Here is a 17,449-nt window from a genome sequence, read left to right as displayed (position 1 = left end):
CTGTAGCGTGGCCAATGCTCCGTGTGACCGCAGCCTCAGTCACGCAGCATAGATCCTTGTGGTGCGATGACAGCTGTTGCCAAAGCAACATTTTTTAAAAAATCTGTACTGCCAATCAAATCTCCAATAGTCCTGCTGGATAAAAGCTCTACCTAGCCCCACCCACTTCCCCAAACCACTTGGTGGATGACAGAAAAAGGTGTTGGTAGGCACCACGGCACCACAAGCACTACGTTGGGGACACACACACACCCCACTCAGAGACAAGATAAATTTATTCCAGCATAAGCTTTTCATGGGTCAGAATTCACTTCATCAGATGCATGAACTGTACATCTGACAGACTGGTGCATTTATACTGAAGGACGCAAACAACAGAAAGGGGCAGTGGAGGCAGGAGACAATACAAACGTAGTTCCCTCTAAGCTGTGCTAGGAGGGACCGGCACACAGAAATTTAACAGGCAGCGCAGGGATTTTTCAATCCACTTATAAGGCATTTCCCCCCTCCCCTGTGCTGGCAAGGCGGAATATAAATTGAAATAAATAAATAGAGGAGGGGGGCACCTCCTTTGAGGACCCATAGAATTGGACCCCCTGGTCCAATCTTTTTGAAATTTGGGGGGGGGGGTTTGAGGAGAGGCACCACCAGCTATGCTGCAAATTTGGTGCCTCTACCAAAAAAAACAGCTCCCCCAGAGCCCCCCAGATTGATTCTTCAATATAGCCTATGGGGCCTATTGACTATAATCAGGGCTATTTTGGGACAGGAACGCACAGGAACGGAGTTCCGGCTGGCTCCCGAGTTGGCCACGCCCAGCAGGAACTCATTAGCATAATAGGTCACACCCAACAGCAGAGACTCATTCGGATTGGCTACATTAGGGGTGTGTGGCCTAACATGCAAAGGAGTTCCTGCTCAAAAAAAAAAGCCCTGGGTTTTGACAACAAACAAAGTAAATAGAATAAGAAGCAAAAGGTGGGTGTGGCTGGATGACCACACTTCTGGTAACATGGGGGTGCGGCCTAATGTGCTAATGAGCTGTGCTGGTAGGGGTGTGGTCCAATATGCTATCAGGGGTGTGGTCCAATATGCTAATGAGTTCCTGCTGGGCTTTTTCTACAAAAAGAGCCCTGAATGATCCCCATAGGCTACAATGGAGCAAAAAAATGATGATGATGATTTATTTTTTTTGCACACTCCTATTATGCTTTTTGGTATGATTTGTGAGCTGTCTTGAGTCACAGGGGAAAGTGGGATATAAATATCTGAATAAGTAAGTAGTTTGGGCAGGTTGATAACATTTAAGCAACTTCCTGTTTGTTAGGTTAGGCAGGGTTCTGACAGTCTGTTATACTTGACCTGTAATGCTGGTTGTCATATTTCACTAAAAAAACCCTGAAATAAACTGTAAGAGTTCCCACCCCAAGCGCTGGTATGTTTTCTAAGGGATAGCACAAGGCAACGATCCAAGGCCAGGTCTACCAATGTAGTGGAAAGGGGCAGTGTTCCCTCTAAGCTGAGTTAGTGTGAGCTAGGTCACAGTTTTTTTAGCCTCCGGCTCACACACATTTTTGTCTTAGCTCAGGAAGGGATGGCTCCAGAGCAAACTAATTTATGCAGTAGCCAAATTTCACTAAAAAGTTGCTCACAACTTTAACGCCAGGAGCTCACAAAGTAGAATTTTTGCTCACAAGACTCCACAGCTTAGAGGGAGGCATTGCTGGTAACCCTATTTGCGCCGTCCTTTTAAAAATATCTGTTTTGATACAAGTTTGTGGATTTTTCGTCATGCCATAGGAAAATTTGTGGTGGGACAGAAGAATGGGTAAATGTTTTTTAAAAATATAATGATGCCCAGTAGTGAAAGCCATCCAAAATCTTCCCGCAGAACAGCCAACTTGGGAAGACAAACCCTGTTTTTCTACTCGAGACCCCTCCTGCGGTGTTGTGCTTTCGTCCCGTCCCGTAGGCCTGGCCCACAGCCCAACCAGTGTTCCCTCTAAGCTGAGTTAGTGTGAGCTAGGTCACAGGTTTTTTTAGCCTCCGGCTCACCCACTTTTGTCTCGGCTCAGGAAGGGATGGCTCCAGAGCGAACTAATTTATGCAGTCGCCAAATCACTCCCTCACAACTTTAGTGCCAGTAGTACACAAAGTAGAATTTTTGCTCACAAGACTCCACAGCTGGGAGGGAGAATTGCTTGCAAGCGAAAAAGCCTTTGGTGGACTGCCTGGTTTGGTGTGGCATCCATGTTTAGTCGTTTGTTCTCCTACCATCATGTACATCTTTGTTCATTTTCTGTTTTTTTGCAAATAGATCGTAAAACCGTATACAGAACTGCAGAACTGCAGAACCATCAGAGAATAGCCTGTTCGGTGTTCCCTCTAAGCTGAGTCAGTGTGAGCTAGCTCATAGTTTTTTAGCCTCCGGCTCGCACACATTTTTGTCTTAGCTCAAGTGGTTAAGACGCTGAACTGCAGGCTGTGGAAGGTCGGTAGTTCAGTAGTTCGAGACCGAGCTGCCGCATGACGGAGTGAGCTCCCGTCTCTAGTTCCAGCTCCTGCCAACCTAGCAGTTCGAAAGCAAGAAACTGCAAGTAGATAAATAGGTACCACTTTGGTGGGAAGGTAACAGCGTTCCGTGCGCCTTGTTGTTTAGTCATGCCGGCCATATGACCACAGAAACGTCTTCGGACAGCACTGGCTCTTCGGCTTTGAAACGGAGATGAGCACCGCAACCCTAGAGTCGGACTCGACTGGCTTTCGAGCAAGGGAACCTTTACCTTTACTTTTACAGGAAGGGATGGGCTCCAGAGCAACCTAATTCATGCAGCGGCCAAATTGCTCCCTCACAACTTTAAGGCCAGTAGCGCACCAAGTAGAATTTTTGCTCACAAGACTCCACAGCTTAGAGGGAGCCTTGAGCCCCAAACCGTTGCCTGAGTCCTGAAGCTGTTTGCCGCCGTCTCTGAAGATCAAAATCCCCGGCCCTTCTTCCCCCCTCCGTCGTACTTTTGCCTGAACCTGCGCAGTAAATGTTAATGGAATCACTTCAAGGCATTCCTGGGCGGACTCTTATCTGATGAGAGACGTTCGCATGTGCGCAGGAACAGAGGGAAGAAAACCTTCTTTGTTAGCCCTTACACGTGACGGCCTGTCCCAGCTGGCACACGCTGGTAGAAGCCCAGATGGTCCATTCAGAAACGAAGGCCTCCCTGTCTGGGGCTGCCTGCCCTGGTTTGGGAACTACCTGTTTTTATTTTTTGTTTTTTTTGTCTCTCTGCTCTGAAATTTGATTCATGCCTCACTAATCTCTCCCGCCACCCCCTTTCATAAGGGAGGGCGAAGGGGAGAGGCAGAAACACGAAGAAACACATGGGCTTAAACTTCAGTAACGTCCTTCAGCAGGGCTGTAATTAGATAGCACACGGTATTAATCTTGCGCATACCCGGAGGGTTGCTGCCGGCATCCTGTGAAAAGGCTCGGTTAATGAGGGAGGATTCCAGGCATGCTGAGGATGAAAAATGGACAAAGGGAAACCACTAACTTTCGGTAGGCCCCTCCCAATGTGCCAGTCCACAAGCAGTGGGCCATTCTGCATCGGCTTTTCCCTCCGTCGTTTTACGAAAACCCACTTTGGAACAGAAATTCCCCTCTGCATGGCATGCCGCTTTCACTGTCTTTGATCACTGGATTTTATGGTACCCTCAACACTGCATGCTGCTTTCACTTTCTTTGATCATCGGCTTTAATGGTACCCTCTGTATTGCATGCCGCTTTCACTCTCTTTGATCATTGTGTTTTATAGTAAACTCTGTATTGCATGCCGCTTTCACTCTCTTTGATCATCGGGTTTTATGGTACCCTCTTCATTGCATGCCACTTTCACTTTCTTTGATCATTGTGTTTTATGGTACCCTCTGCATTGCATGCCGCTTTCACTCTCTTTGATCATCGGGTTTTATGGTACCCTCTGCATTGCATGCCGCTTTCACTCTCTTTGATCATTGTGTTTTATGGTACCCTCTGCATTGCATGCCGCTTTCACTCTCTTTGATCATCAGTTTTATGGTACCCTCTGCATTGCATGCTGCTTTCACTTCCTTTGATCATTGTGTTTTATGGTACCCTCTGCATTGCATGCTGCTTTCACTCTCTTTGATCATTGTGTTTTATGGTACCCTCTGCATTGCATGCTGCTTTCACTCTCTTTGATCATTGGGTTTTATGGTACCCTCTGCATTGCATGCTGCTTTCACTTCCTTTGATCATTGTGTTTTATGGTACCCTCTGCATTGCATGCTGCTTTCACTCTCTTTGATCATTAGGTTTTACGGTGCCCTCTGCATTGCATGCTGCTTTCACTTTCTTCGATCATTGGGTTTCATAGTACCCTCTACGCTGCATGCTGCTTTCACTTTCTTTGATCATCAGGTTTTACAGTACCTTCTACATAGATTTATGGCCATTCAGGGGAGACTTTATAGTCAGTAGGGCGTTGCCCCGAGGTATTTGAATGTGGTTTTGAGCTGTGCTTTTCCCTCCCAGTTGAGAAAATGTGGAGCGAATGCCAGATGAAGAATTGCCCTCAGGTACCCCGGGGCAATGCCACACTGACTGCTAAGTCACCTCTGAACGGCCATAAATCTATGCAGAAGGTGCCATAAAACCCGATGATCAAAGGAAGCGAAAGCTGCATGCAGTGTGGAGGGTACCATAAAATCCGACGATCAAAGAAAGTGAACGCAGCATGCTGTTAGGGTTGCCAAGCCTCCAGGTGGGGCCTGGGGATCTCCCGCTTTGACAACTGATCTCCAGCTGACACAGATCAGCTCCCCTGGAGAAAATGGCTGCTTTGGAGGGGGGACTCTGTGGCACTGTACCATGCTGAGGCCCCTCCCCCAAACCCGGCCCTCTCCTGGATCCACCCCCAAAGTCTCCAGGTATTTTCCAACCCTGACCTGGCAACCCTACATGCAGTGCGGAGGGGAATTTCTGTTCCGATGTGGCTTTCGCTACAGAGGGAAAAGCCAATACAGAATCGCCCAATGACTGGCTGCCTCTTCCATCTAGGTGATGCAGTCTTGAGATGTTAGTAAGGTAAAGGTAAAGGTTCCCTTGCTCGAAAGCCAGTCGTATCCAACTTTAGGGGGCGGTGCTCATCTCCTTTTCCAAGCCAAAGAGCCAGCGCTGTCCGAAGACGTTTCCATGGTCATGTGGCCGGCATGACTAAACACCAAGGCGCACGGAACGCTGCTACCTTCCCACCGAAGCGGTACCTATTTATCTACTTGCAATTTCTTGAAGGTCAAAGAAGACGGGGACGGCAAAGGATGAGATGGTTAGACAGTATCATAGATGCAACGAACATGAAATTGAGTCAACTTCAGAGGACAGCAGAAGACAGGAGGGCCTGGCAGGACTTGGTCCATGGGGTCGCAAAGAGTCTGGACTTGACTGTGCGACTGAACAACAACAATTTCTTGCTTTCGAACGGCTAGGTTGGCAGGAGCTGGAACTAGAGACAGGAGCTCACTCCGTCATGAGGCAACTCGGGTCTCGAACTGCTGAACTACCGACCTTCCACAGCCTAATTCCTGAGGTCATAAAACTTTAATATCACACAACGGCAAGGGTCTCACCGGCACCTTTTCCAGCACCTACCACGTTAGGGTTGCCACGTTGCACTCCACCCACTTTCACTGTGTGTAGGTCGATTTAGTGCCCGCGAGCACATTTTGTAAATCGATTTAGTGCCCGCGAGCACATCTTGCTGGAGTGGCTGTGTGCACCCGCTTAACCGACTAGTGCCCGGGAGCACATTTTGTGACTTCTAAACTGCTTGTTTGGGTATGAAGTTTTTCTGTCATCGATTACAAAAGGCTTAGAGATTTCGTTAGCACTAAAATTTGACTTTCATGATATATAGAGAGTTCCTATATTGAATACGTGGTCTTGGCGTTCTCTTCATCTGTCAGTTACGTATGCTGAGTGCAGGGTTGCCAGCCTCCAGGTGGGGCCTAGAGATCCCCCGCTTTTAGGACTCATCCCCCGCTGACAGAGATCAGCTCCCCTGGAGAAAATGGCTGCTTTGGAGGGGGGACTGTATGGCATCGGACCATGCTGAGGCCCCTCCCTCCCCAAGCCCCGCCCTCTTCTGGATTCACCCCCAAAGTCTCCAGGTATTTTCCAACCCAGACCTGGCAACCCTAGCTGAGCATCCCAGTTTCTCTGAATACCACCTGGAGTTTTCTTCCAGGCCAGACCCTACAACCAGTGTTCCCTCTAAGCTGAGTCAGTGTGAGCTAGCTCACAGGTTTTTAGCCTCCAGCTCACAGGTTTTTGTGTTAACTCAGGAAGGAAATCTCCAGGGGGAAATGTGGTGAACATGGATCCTTTATACATTGTTGGTGGGACTGTTGTATAGTTAAAGAGTTTTTGGGGGGAAATAATTTGGTATATAAAAGAAATAACGGGGTATGAGATTAATCAAACCCCAAAGCAAATTTTACTAGATCTATGGATGGATACGATTCCCAAAATACAACAAGAATTAATTTCCACCATGCTTTCAGCTGCCAAAACATTGATAGCGTCTACCTGGAAAGACCCCAAACCACTTTCCACTGAACGTTGGTTCACGAAGCTATGGGACTTATAAACTATGGATAAAATATCAGATACCATACAAAGAATTGAAGAAAAAGGACTTACCACGAACTTATTGACCAAATGGCTACCTTTTTTTGGAATATATACATAATGAAAGTTCACCACCTTGATGCAAAATGCCTGCAAAATACAAAGAAATACTCACCTGTTTATAAAACTTGCCTGTTCTGCAATAGACAATATTATTTAACTTTTTACCTGTATTTTTTAGTATCATCTTGTAAGAACCACCTAGTTCATGGTTTAATGTTTGTAGTTCTAGTTATGTTTTACTGTTTATAAGTGTTATATAATATGAAAATTAAAAAAAAATATTTAAAATTTAAAAAAGGAAGGATGTCTCCAGAGCAAACTAGTTTATGCAGTAGCCAAATCGCTCACTCACTTTAATGCCAGTAGCTCACAATGTAGAATTTTTGCTCACAAGACTCCACAGCTTAGAGGGAGCCTTGCCCAAAACCGTATTAACGATAAACTTTTAAACAAATTCTTTATTTAGCACTAAATAGCAGTAAGCAACACAAGCCATAAAACTCTCTGTGGTTCCCCCCCCTTCCCTTTGTGACTTAAGCGCGTGCTCATTTCGACTTAATGGTTCATCCAGGGCTGTATACCTTCTCGGTGCTGGCCTCCCCCCATGTTGCTCAGTGGCACTGCCACGATTAAGTCGGCCCGCTTTCCCATTTTGTGGGAAGACGGCTTCTCCATCTTCTTCTTGCGTCACCCTGGCCGCGGCCTGCCTCTGTTCCCAGACTCTGCTCATGGTCGGCAGGGTGCGGCCCGAGAAATGCCGACCCCTGGGTACCCAGCCTGCCAGAGATGGTCTCTGCTTTGGCGAGATCTCCTCCGTGTTTACGTCTTGTGCCCGTGCCTTCCGGCCAGACGGGCTGATAGAGATCTTCACAACGGTGAAAGCAGGGTGTTGTTCCTCATCAGTCAGCACAACAGCAGGAGTGGTTACCAAGACCTTCGCCTCTTTTCCTCCTTGGCCCTCCCTCTCAAAACAGGGTGCTATCTAAATGCTGAGAGCTGAAACTCTGATTTCTCCTCCTCCTCCTCCAAAAATCAACATATAAACAGAAGAACCTTCTCTCAGACAGCAACATTCCCCAGAGAGCACTGAGGTCGGGGACTCAAAATTGCCTGACTGTCCCTGGCCCCAAGGATGCCAGACTGGCTATCACCAGATCCAGGGCCTTCTCAGTGGCGGCTCCACACTGGTGGAACGAGCTCCCGGAGGACATCAGAGCCCCGCGGGACCTTCTACAGTTCCGCAGGGACTGTAAAACGGAGCTCTTCCACCAGACTTTCGATTAGGAGCCGCCACTGAACGAGTTACTGAACATCTATTACTGGCACTTTCTTTGGGATACTGGTCTAGTAGTCATACGGGGCCAACGACAACGATCGCCACCTGTACTTTATCGCTTGTATTTCATCTGCGCTTTATATTTTGTCGTTGGAATTTTATCTGTTTTTATTGTAAATTATTATTGTACGCCGCCTTGAGCCTGCTTGCCAGGCAAGGCGGGATAGAAATCGGATTCATTAAATTAAATTAAATTAAATGTGTCATGGTGGCCATTTTGTCTGCCACTGGTCATGTTTATGTACTCTGTTTTAACAAAGAATTCACTTTCGTTTTCGCACATGCCTTCATGTAATGTCTTCAATAGCTGCCACTGAATGCATAACTGTATATGAACAACATAATTGAATTGCCATGTAAAGCTTCGTCCTGGGCTAGGATCCAAATCTATCCAATCGCATTGCTAGCCCAGGAAGAACCAACCAATCACTTGTCAGCAAGCTCCCTGAGCGGGAATGTCTGTGATAGGTCCGTCTTTATTTATTTATTTATTTATTTATTTGAAGATTTTTACCCCGCCCTCCCCGCAAGCGTATGCATACAACTTTATTGGTTGGTAAATGTACAGTAGGCGTGGCTACATTAGCCAGGAGAGTTTAAAAGCAGGATGGCTGCAATGTAAAAGCTGTTCCGGCTATTCATGTTGATCTGTTTGGAGTTGAGTTACGAGTTGCTGAATAAAGCTGATCTTTTGCTGCAATCGCTCTCTGACTCTTTGTTAAGTAACCGACTTAACACTTCACACATGTAGGGTTGCCAGGTCTCACCTTTGTTCCGGTGGGGGAGTCCCGGCCCCTCTCCGGGACATCCTGGAAGCAGGCCTGTAGTTAATGGGGGCCCACGGGGCCCGGCCCCCTAGCATTTCTTCCGGGCTCCCTCCTTTCCGGGCTGGCCCCAAATTGAATTAATGTTATTATTAGCTTTGATTTAATTAGCTGTGCCCCCCGAGGCCCCCTCACCCCAAAATCCCTAGCTACAGGGCAGCCTGGAAGTGATGTCATCGCGTCAGGCATGCTGGGGGCAGGGGCACCATCATTCAAGGGGAAAACATAGAGTTTTCCCTCGAATGATAGAGTGTCCCCCCTGTAACATGCCCAGCGCAATGACGTCACCTCCGGGTGCTGTCATCGTGGCGGGCACGTCCCCGCAATGCTGGCACTTTGGGTGTGGGGTTCACCCCAGCGGCCGGATCCAGGCTGGCAGGTAAGGGGCCCATCGAGCGGGCAAACCCCTGCCCCCCGGGGGACCTGGCAACCCGATCTCAGACAGCAATGTACCATGGCGGCCATTTTGTCTGCCCTTGGTCATGTTTAGTTACTCTGTTTTAACCAAGAATTCACTTTCATTTTCACACATGCCTGTCAGGAGCCCCGGGCCGACCTGACGCAGAAGACAGAAGGGGACATCCGGCTTCCAGGGCGCAGCGATACAGAAACCAAGGAGTACGGAAGAGCCAGACCAGCGATAAGGGAACCAAGGAAGAATTACTGCATAGACGGATGCCTAGTTACAACAAGAGAACCAGCCCAGATCGAGAAGACGCACGGCGGGTTAAGATGGGAATGTTGCTTTAAGCGGGAGGGAGTGGGAGACAATGAGAATAAAGATGACACAGGTATTGCACGCCAGGGAGGAAGTGATTGGGATGAAACTGTTGAGGGATCAGCTGTGAGTAAACACTGACCCAGGGTTTCGGACTGATAAAAAGAGGAGAAGCCGAATTAAAGGGCTCCTTCTTTAATTCTGAGGTGTGTGAACAAGAAGGTCACAATTTCTCGTACCTCTTCCCCGCCGCTTAAAGCGAAGCTCTGAGCTACTCCAGACCGAGTTCTCCACAATGCCTTCACAAATGCTAAATGATGCTGTTTCAATCCACTTCAGTGACTGTTTGCAGGTGGATTTTGCCATTTCACACAGCAAAATCCAGCTGCAAAGTGGACTGGAAGTGTGTCATTTAGGGTGTGTGAAAGCACCATTCATTCACTTGCCAATCAGTGCATTCCAATGTGTTATCTCATACAATATCTAAATATCTATTTTCTATATTCCACCTTATTTTTATGTATATTCTTTTGCAATTGGTGCCAGTCTGGTATAGTGGTTAAGTGCGCGGACTCTAATCTGGGAGAACCGGGTTCGATTCCCCACTCCTCCACTTGCACCTGGCTGGATGACCTTGGGCAAGCCATAATTCTGGCACAGCTGTTCTCGAAAAAGAGCAGTTTCTGTCAGACTTCTCTCAGCCCCACCTACCTCACAGGGTGTCTGTTGTGGGGAGGGGAAGGGAAAGGAGTTTGTAAGCCGCTCTGAGACACCTTTGGGTAGTGAAGGGCGGGGTATACATCCAATCTCTTCTTCTTCTTCTTCTTCTTCTTCTTCTTCTAAAATAAAGTTCCTGTTTCTTTCAAATTGGTTGTGTCAGTCTAATTTAGTTGTAAAGTCTTAAGCATCTCTATATTTTCAGCCATTTATAAAATCTTGAAAAATTGTATAATCTCAGTTGTCTAAAGGGTTTTGACCTTCTTCTCTTGAGCGTGTGTGTAACCTCAAACCAGAAAGTTTTAACCATTTTTGTAGGATTTCATCCTCTTTTTCATTCTCTGGTTTCTCCTCTTAAGTTTTAAAGTCTTAATTCTGTGTCTTTTCCCCTTGTATGTAAGAAAAGTAGCTTCTGAAAGTAGCCATCTATATTCAGTTATTTGGATGGTTTGGGGTTCCATATATTCTTTACTTTTCCAACTTTATTTGCTGCTGTAAAGGTTTAATCTCTTGTCATTCTTTCATAGAATCTCACATTCACTTCTCCAAACATTTTGTTACTTTTTGTATATGTTGACTTTGTTCTGTAGGCCATGTCATTTTGCTTGCAGACTTCATCTGTATTTTCTGAATCCATATCTCTCACAAAGCTGTATGGCATGTCCCTGTTTCCATAGGGAGGTTGTCTGCTGAGCAAGCAGGTACAATGGCCCCTGTAACTAAGGGCCTCCATGTGCACAGTGTATCTACAGCCCTCTCATGGGACTCGGGAAACCTTGGGATCAGGGGCAGATTAAGGCTCACTGGTGCCCTAAGCACTGACCAATCTTGGTGCCCCCCTCCTTTCCACACTGACCCAGTCCATTTTAGTGGTTGACCTGTCTGACCAGATAGACAATGCAGGTTGCAGCAATACAAAAATTTATTCATATGATAACACAATATACTGTACAAACTAAGCCAAGCTTGGGCGACATAAAGTTCTACAAAAATGCAATACAACATCTATTTTAATATTTCACAAGTTAAATGTATCAAAGTTCCAATATTCATGACCTGAAAGGCATTTTTCTGCATTTCATTTTCGCAAAATCACTGATAACATCCTCGAAATTAATACCTCTCAGAATGTCTGCTTCAATTGTTAATATACACAGTGAGTTGAGTCTTTCTTGAAGCATAACTGATCTATTTGGGTTTTTTACATGTTTCAGTTGTGAGAAAGACCTCTCTGTGTTGTGCAGTTGGTGACCATTAATGTTAAAAATATTCTTAAGGCAATTTCAGCATTTGGAAAGGTGCTCTCTAGTTTGTCTTCTGTAACTGTGTTGTAAAGTTCCATGTGAGTGAAGGATTTTCTTGGTTGTTTTAAACTTATGAAGAACATATGAATGGAACTGCTGAAGCTCTGTAGACAAAGTGTTGTTCATGTCATCTGGATAAGCATCAATGAGTGTCTGACAAGTCTTTGAGTACCTTTCACTTTCTGATAATTGGGAATTAGCACCTTGTTGGGTGGCATTAGGAACATCTGTCAGACAAGAGAATCTGTCTATTTCAGTGTACACCTTTCGTCTCCTCCTCATTTCTGTTTCTAATTTTTCAACAATTACATAAAAAGTGGAGATACGGATTTTGTCTCTGGCACTCAGAATGACCTCTGGTGCATTTCCATCGTTGGGCATTCTTTTTCTTATACACTTATGCGTTTGAGTTGCTTTGTATTCTACATCAGGGAACATGTCATTTGCAAGTGATTCAAATCTCTCAAACTCATCTCTTGATATGTGTAACTGGTCTGCCAATGATGAATACAAATCTGCACATGTTTGCAAGATCACATTTTCACTTTGAAGAAGTTGACTTGTTCTATGAAACTTTTCTAAAGTTTCATTCCAAAAATTCAGCATGGACACAAATTCCAGTTCTTGCATCTTGTTTGCAATATTCTTTGCCTCCCTTCTAGTGTCACTTTTTTGCAACTGGTCATCTGATAAATCTTCCAAAGCATCCAGAATCTTGAAGAAAGAGTTGATAATTGCTGCAGTTGCCACAGCATGTGCTTCCCATCTGGTGTCTGAAAGTGATTTCAACACTTTTTCATTTCCAATGCAATCTTTGAGAATTCTCCACCGAGCAGTTGAGGCTGAAAAGAATGTGTAGAGCAGTTGTACAGTGGAAAAGAAATCTACTGCAACTTGACAGCAATCCACAGCACTTCGTCCAACTAAATTTAGTGAATGAGCTGCACAGGGTACATAAATGGCAAACTGATTTGCATCCAAAAGTTTTTGCTGCATGCCACTGTAATGTCCAGACATGTTGGCAGCATTGTTGTATGACTGCGCTCTGCATTTAGCAAAATCCAATTTACAATAATCACATAAGTACTTCAACACCTGCTGTGCCATGGCTCCACCAGTGTGGTTTTGTAATTCCAAAAATGTGATAAATCGTTCAACTGGCTGTCCATCTTGCAAGTATCTGAGCACTATGCTCAGTTGGTCAACATGCAAAAGATCAAGCATTGAGTCCACAGATAGACTGAAGTACCCAGAAACATTAATCTCATCAATGATGACGGAGTGCACTTTCTTTGCCATTAACTCAAGAAGTTCCTCACATATCATTTTGGACAGGTACGAAGGGTTGCCTTTTCCAGCATTGCCATACTGTGATGTGAGCAGCCAAGAATGGGTCAAACCGACTTATCAATTCGAGTAGCCCCAAATAATTCCCATTATTGAGAGACCCGAATTTTTCCACTTTTCCTCGGAATGCCAATCCTCGTTCAGCCAGTGTGCAAATGACTGCTACAACACGCCGAAGCACATTCTCCCAGTAATTGTACTCCTCTTCAATTTGTTTTTCCAGTGGCTGTGTCAAGCCTAAGCCTTGTTTCCCAGTGAAATATGTCAACATGGCATCTCGGTGAGTTGTACTTTTTTCATGGTTGTCGATTGCAGCAGTGTTTCGCCAGTCACTGAATCCCTCATTTCTAGCAAAATGCGTTGACCCTTTGGGCGCAAATAGTTTACAAACAAAACAGTAAACCGATCCTTTTGAAGGAGAGTACAACAGCCATTCTCTCTTGTAGGGTTCACCATTGGCTTTTATTCCAAAAAATATCTTCTGTGAACAGTATCTATTTGGATTCCCACTGATGAAATTGCGACACAGTTTGTCATATTGGCCCATTGTGGTGCTGACATTCACTGGGTCCACAAGCAACCCAATAAGTCACATCTTCACCATAAAATTCAACCAGCATTAAACTTGGTTGGTCTTAAAGGTGCCACTGGACTCACACTTTGTTCTGTTAAATCAGTGTGAACTGAACCAGAGTTATATAGTGGTCAGAGTGTCAGTCTAGGATCTGGGCGGCCCAGTTTCAAATTCCCGCTCCGCTATGGAAGCTTGCTGGGTGACCTTGGGCCAGTCACATATTCTCAGCCTCACCTACCTCAAAGGGTTGTTGTGAAGATAACACGGAGGAGAGAAGAAGGGGGAAAGTTGGGATATTAATGAAGCAAATAAATAAATAAAGTGTCCTTTGTTGTGGCCAATAGCCCATGGGCCAGATTTAGCACCCTAAAAGACTGCAGCTCTTAGCGGGGCAGCCACAAGATAACATGGAGAAAAGGAGCTAGGAGTCTCAGGTTCGAATCCCCACTCCGCCATGGAAGCTCGCTGGGTGACCTTGGGCCAGTCACATATTCTCACTCACTTACCTCACAGGGTTGTTGTGAGGATAACACGGAGGAGAGAAGAAGGGGGAAAGGTGGGATATTAATGAAACAAATAAATAAACAAACAAAAGTGTCCTTTGTTGTGGCCAATAGCCCATGGGCCGGATTTAGCACCCTAAAAGACTGCGGCTCTTAGCGGGGCAGCCACATTTTAATCAAGGACTAGGAAGACCCTTGCCCAAGGGGCCGGTCACAAAGAAAAACTATCTTCAGATTGAAAGAGTCTTCATTTTAACGTCCCGTCTATCTTTTAAAGCTGGTCTGTGATGCCCCCAGCTATACCAGAGCAGTGTTCCCTCTAAGCTGAGTTAGTGTGAGCTAGCTCCTAGTTTCTTAGCCTCTGGCTCACACATTTTTAATCTTAGCTCAGGAAGGAGGGCTCCGGAGCAAACGAATTCATGCAGCAGCCAAATCGCTCACTCACAACTTTTATGCCAGGAGCTCACAAAGGAGCTCACAGGACTCCACGGCTTAGAGAGAGCATTGTACCAGAGTACATGTTCTTCACAACTCGGGATGCCCTTTACAGCCCGCTGGATGTTACTCTACAAAATTTATGGCGCCAGCCATTCTTAAGGCCTTATCCTGCCTTTTAAAACCCTTTAGGCGAGGAGGTCACTTTGCAAGATAAAATGAACTCAGATTCCCCCAGACCACTTGATGTCCTACAGGACAACAGGACAGTTCCACACAATGCCCTTTCTGCGGAAAGACCCCTCTGCCGTGTTCCTCTGCAAGCGGAACTGATTTCATGTGGCACTTAATATAGTGCTATATTCCTTTCCTTTCTCTCCATCTCCCAAGGCAAGATCCTACTGCGCCTACCTGCAGTGGCTGACAACAGGGGAGGGGTGTGGCCCAGTGGAAGAGCCTCTGCTTCGCGTGCAGGAGGTCCCAGGTTCAGTCCCCGGCATCTCCAGTTGAAAGGGACAACGAGGCAGGAGGTGATGCGAAAGACCTCTTCCTGAGACCCCGTAGAGCAGCTGCCAGTCTGAGTAGGCGATAGTGACCTTGGTGGACCGAGGGTCTGACTCAGTAGAAGGCAGCTTCATGTGTGTGTTCTTATGTGTACTCTATGTCTACTTGGAAGTAACTCCCCCTCAGCAAAGGTGCTACTTCTCTATGCAATTTTCCTTTATTTTCAGCTTTATTATTTATTTATTTATATTTATTTATAAGTTCAATTTATACCCCGCCCTCCCCGCTACGCGAGCTCAGGGCGGCTTACAAAGAGGCACAAGCCAATATAAAACATATTTAAAACCATTTAAAATCACTACAGTACAGTAACATTAATATTAACAAAAGTGCTCTAGATGTTCTACCATGATATTCCACGGATGGCATATTACAACTATGACACTGCTCTACCTACTCAGCGTCATCTGTTCCGGGAAACGCTGATGTTCCTTCTTCCAGGGCCGGGTTATGATGGAACAGTAGTGATGGTAGTGGCGGCTCCTACTCATACGCCTGGCGGAAGAGCTCCGTCTTACAGGCCCTGCGGAACTGTGCAAGGTCCCGCAGGGCCCGGATGTCCTCCGGGAGCTCGTTCCACCAGGTAGGAGCTGCCACCGAGAAAGCCCTGGCCCTGGTAGCGGCCAGCCTGGCCTCCTTGGGACCCGGCATCGCCAGGAGGTGTTGCGACCCAGACTGTAGTGCTCGCGGGGGAACATATGAGGAAAGGCGGTCCCTTAGGTAAGCTGGACCCCGACCATATAGGGCTTTAAAGGTAAGAACCGGCACTTTGAAGCGAATCCGGTACGCTATTGGCAGCCAGGGCAGCGCTTTCAGCACAGGCTGGATGTGGTCCCTACTAGGAAGACCCATCAACAGCCTGGCCGCCGCATTCTGCACCAGCTGCAGCTTCCGGATTTGCAACAAAGGCAGCCCCATGTAGAGAGCGTTGCAGTAGTCTAGCCTCGAGGTGACTGTTGCATGGATTCTGTACTCTCTCATAGGCAGCTACTTCCTTTGGGGAATTTAGACTGCAGTCCTAAGAACGCTTTCCTTGGACTAAGCCCCATTGAATAAAATGAGACTTACTTCTGAGTAGACATGCTTAGGATTGCTCCCACGAGCCACTGTTCCCTCTAAGCCGAGTTAGTGTGAGCTAGCTCACAATTTTTTAGCCTCCGGCTCACACATTTTCATCTTTGCTCAGGAAGGATGGCGCCAGAGCAAACTCATTTATGCAGGACTAGCCAAATCGCTCGCTCACAACTTTAATGTCAGTAGTTTACAAAGTAGAATTTTTGCTCACAAGACTCCACAGCTTTGAGGGAGCATTGCCCACGACCATTCTTGTTCCCACAGGGAGGTAGGGGGTAACTCAGGGGTCATTTCCTGCAGGAGCGCACAGGAGCGGAGCTCCGGCAGTAAAGAGCCCAGGCAGTAAAGAGCACCCCCTGCTCCCAGCAGCCCTCAGTCAGAGCAAGAAGCAGCCAGGTAAGTTGCAGAGATCCCCCCAGCCCCCCCCTGGTCCAAAACAGTTCAGTGGCACCTTTAAGACCAAGTTTTATTCAGGTACAAGCTCTCCCTCCTCTGCGAGGACAGATCTGCACGTCCCGTCCCCCCCAATAGCTAGCAATCCAAAAGAGTCCAGTGGAGCCTGAGCGGTGGGTGTTGCCTTCTGACACACTTCCGGTGATGTCAGGGGGTGTGGCATATGCAAATAAGTTATGCTAATGAGCTCCTGCACCTCTTTTTCTAGGAAATGACCCCTGGAGATACTTAACTAGATACTTTAGTGATTTAATGGAAACCCCCCCCCCCATCTGTGTATGTTTGTTGGTCTTCATTAAAAAAATAAAATAAAATAAAATGTTAAAAAAGAAAGAAAGATGGACACTGTGAAAGTCTTGATAGGGCTGCCCCATGCCAAGTCCCTAATGCCTGTAGGCCCAATTTGTGCTCTCTTTTTTTAAGGAGAAGGAATCATGTAAACCAGGCTCCTGCGCATCCAGACCACTGCATGAAGCACCCAAGTCATCTGTGACATTATTTGTTGGTCTTAAAGGTGCCATTGGACTCTAACTTTGTGACATTATGTGTCTGGAACAACCTTGAATCCAGGAAGCACATTGTTTGTGTTATGTATTGCGACTGAATCATTCCTGATTAAATCACCCCAGAGACTGGCTGAGCTTGGAGCACAAGAGCAATAGCTGACCAGGATTCTGAAAGGAACCAATCTAGTAGTAATGTTATGTAAATAGCCTATCACTGGGAATGGGGTGTGTTCGGGTGTGGCAATTGCATGCTATTTAACAATGCTGAGGCTCTGGAGTCTTGTCTTGCTGTTGCTGAAATCACAAATAAAGTTGAGCTGATCACTAGACCTCGAGCCTGCTCATCCATGGAACCCACTATTTAACAGCTGGGCTATTTTTGGGCAGG

The 17,449-nt window shown here is 46.4% G+C and overlaps 1 protein-coding gene across 1 annotated transcript in view; it reads left to right on the top strand.

The window, feature by feature from the left end:
* Window positions 1–9,144: 9,144 nt before the first annotated feature.
* Window positions 9,145–17,449, top strand: part of LCTL (lactase like) — a 74,560-nt gene continuing 66,255 nt past the window's right edge. Inside the window, exons 1-2 of the mRNA XM_015424068.1 lie at window positions 9,145–9,245; window positions 13,176–13,232. Of these exons, the coding sequence (XP_015279554.1) occupies window positions 9,145–9,245; window positions 13,176–13,232 (158 nt within the window). The remainder of the gene's footprint in view (window positions 9,246–13,175; window positions 13,233–17,449) is intronic.

Source organism: Gekko japonicus, unplaced genomic scaffold (genome assembly GCF_001447785.1).
Source record: "Gekko japonicus isolate JY-2015 unplaced genomic scaffold, Gekko_japonicus_V1.1 scaffold734, whole genome shotgun sequence".
In the NCBI taxonomy this organism is placed as follows: Eukaryota; Metazoa; Chordata; class Lepidosauria; order Squamata; family Gekkonidae; genus Gekko; species Gekko japonicus.
Note: the sequence above shows the minus strand (reverse complement) of the source record. Positions and strands in the feature narration are given on the sequence as shown.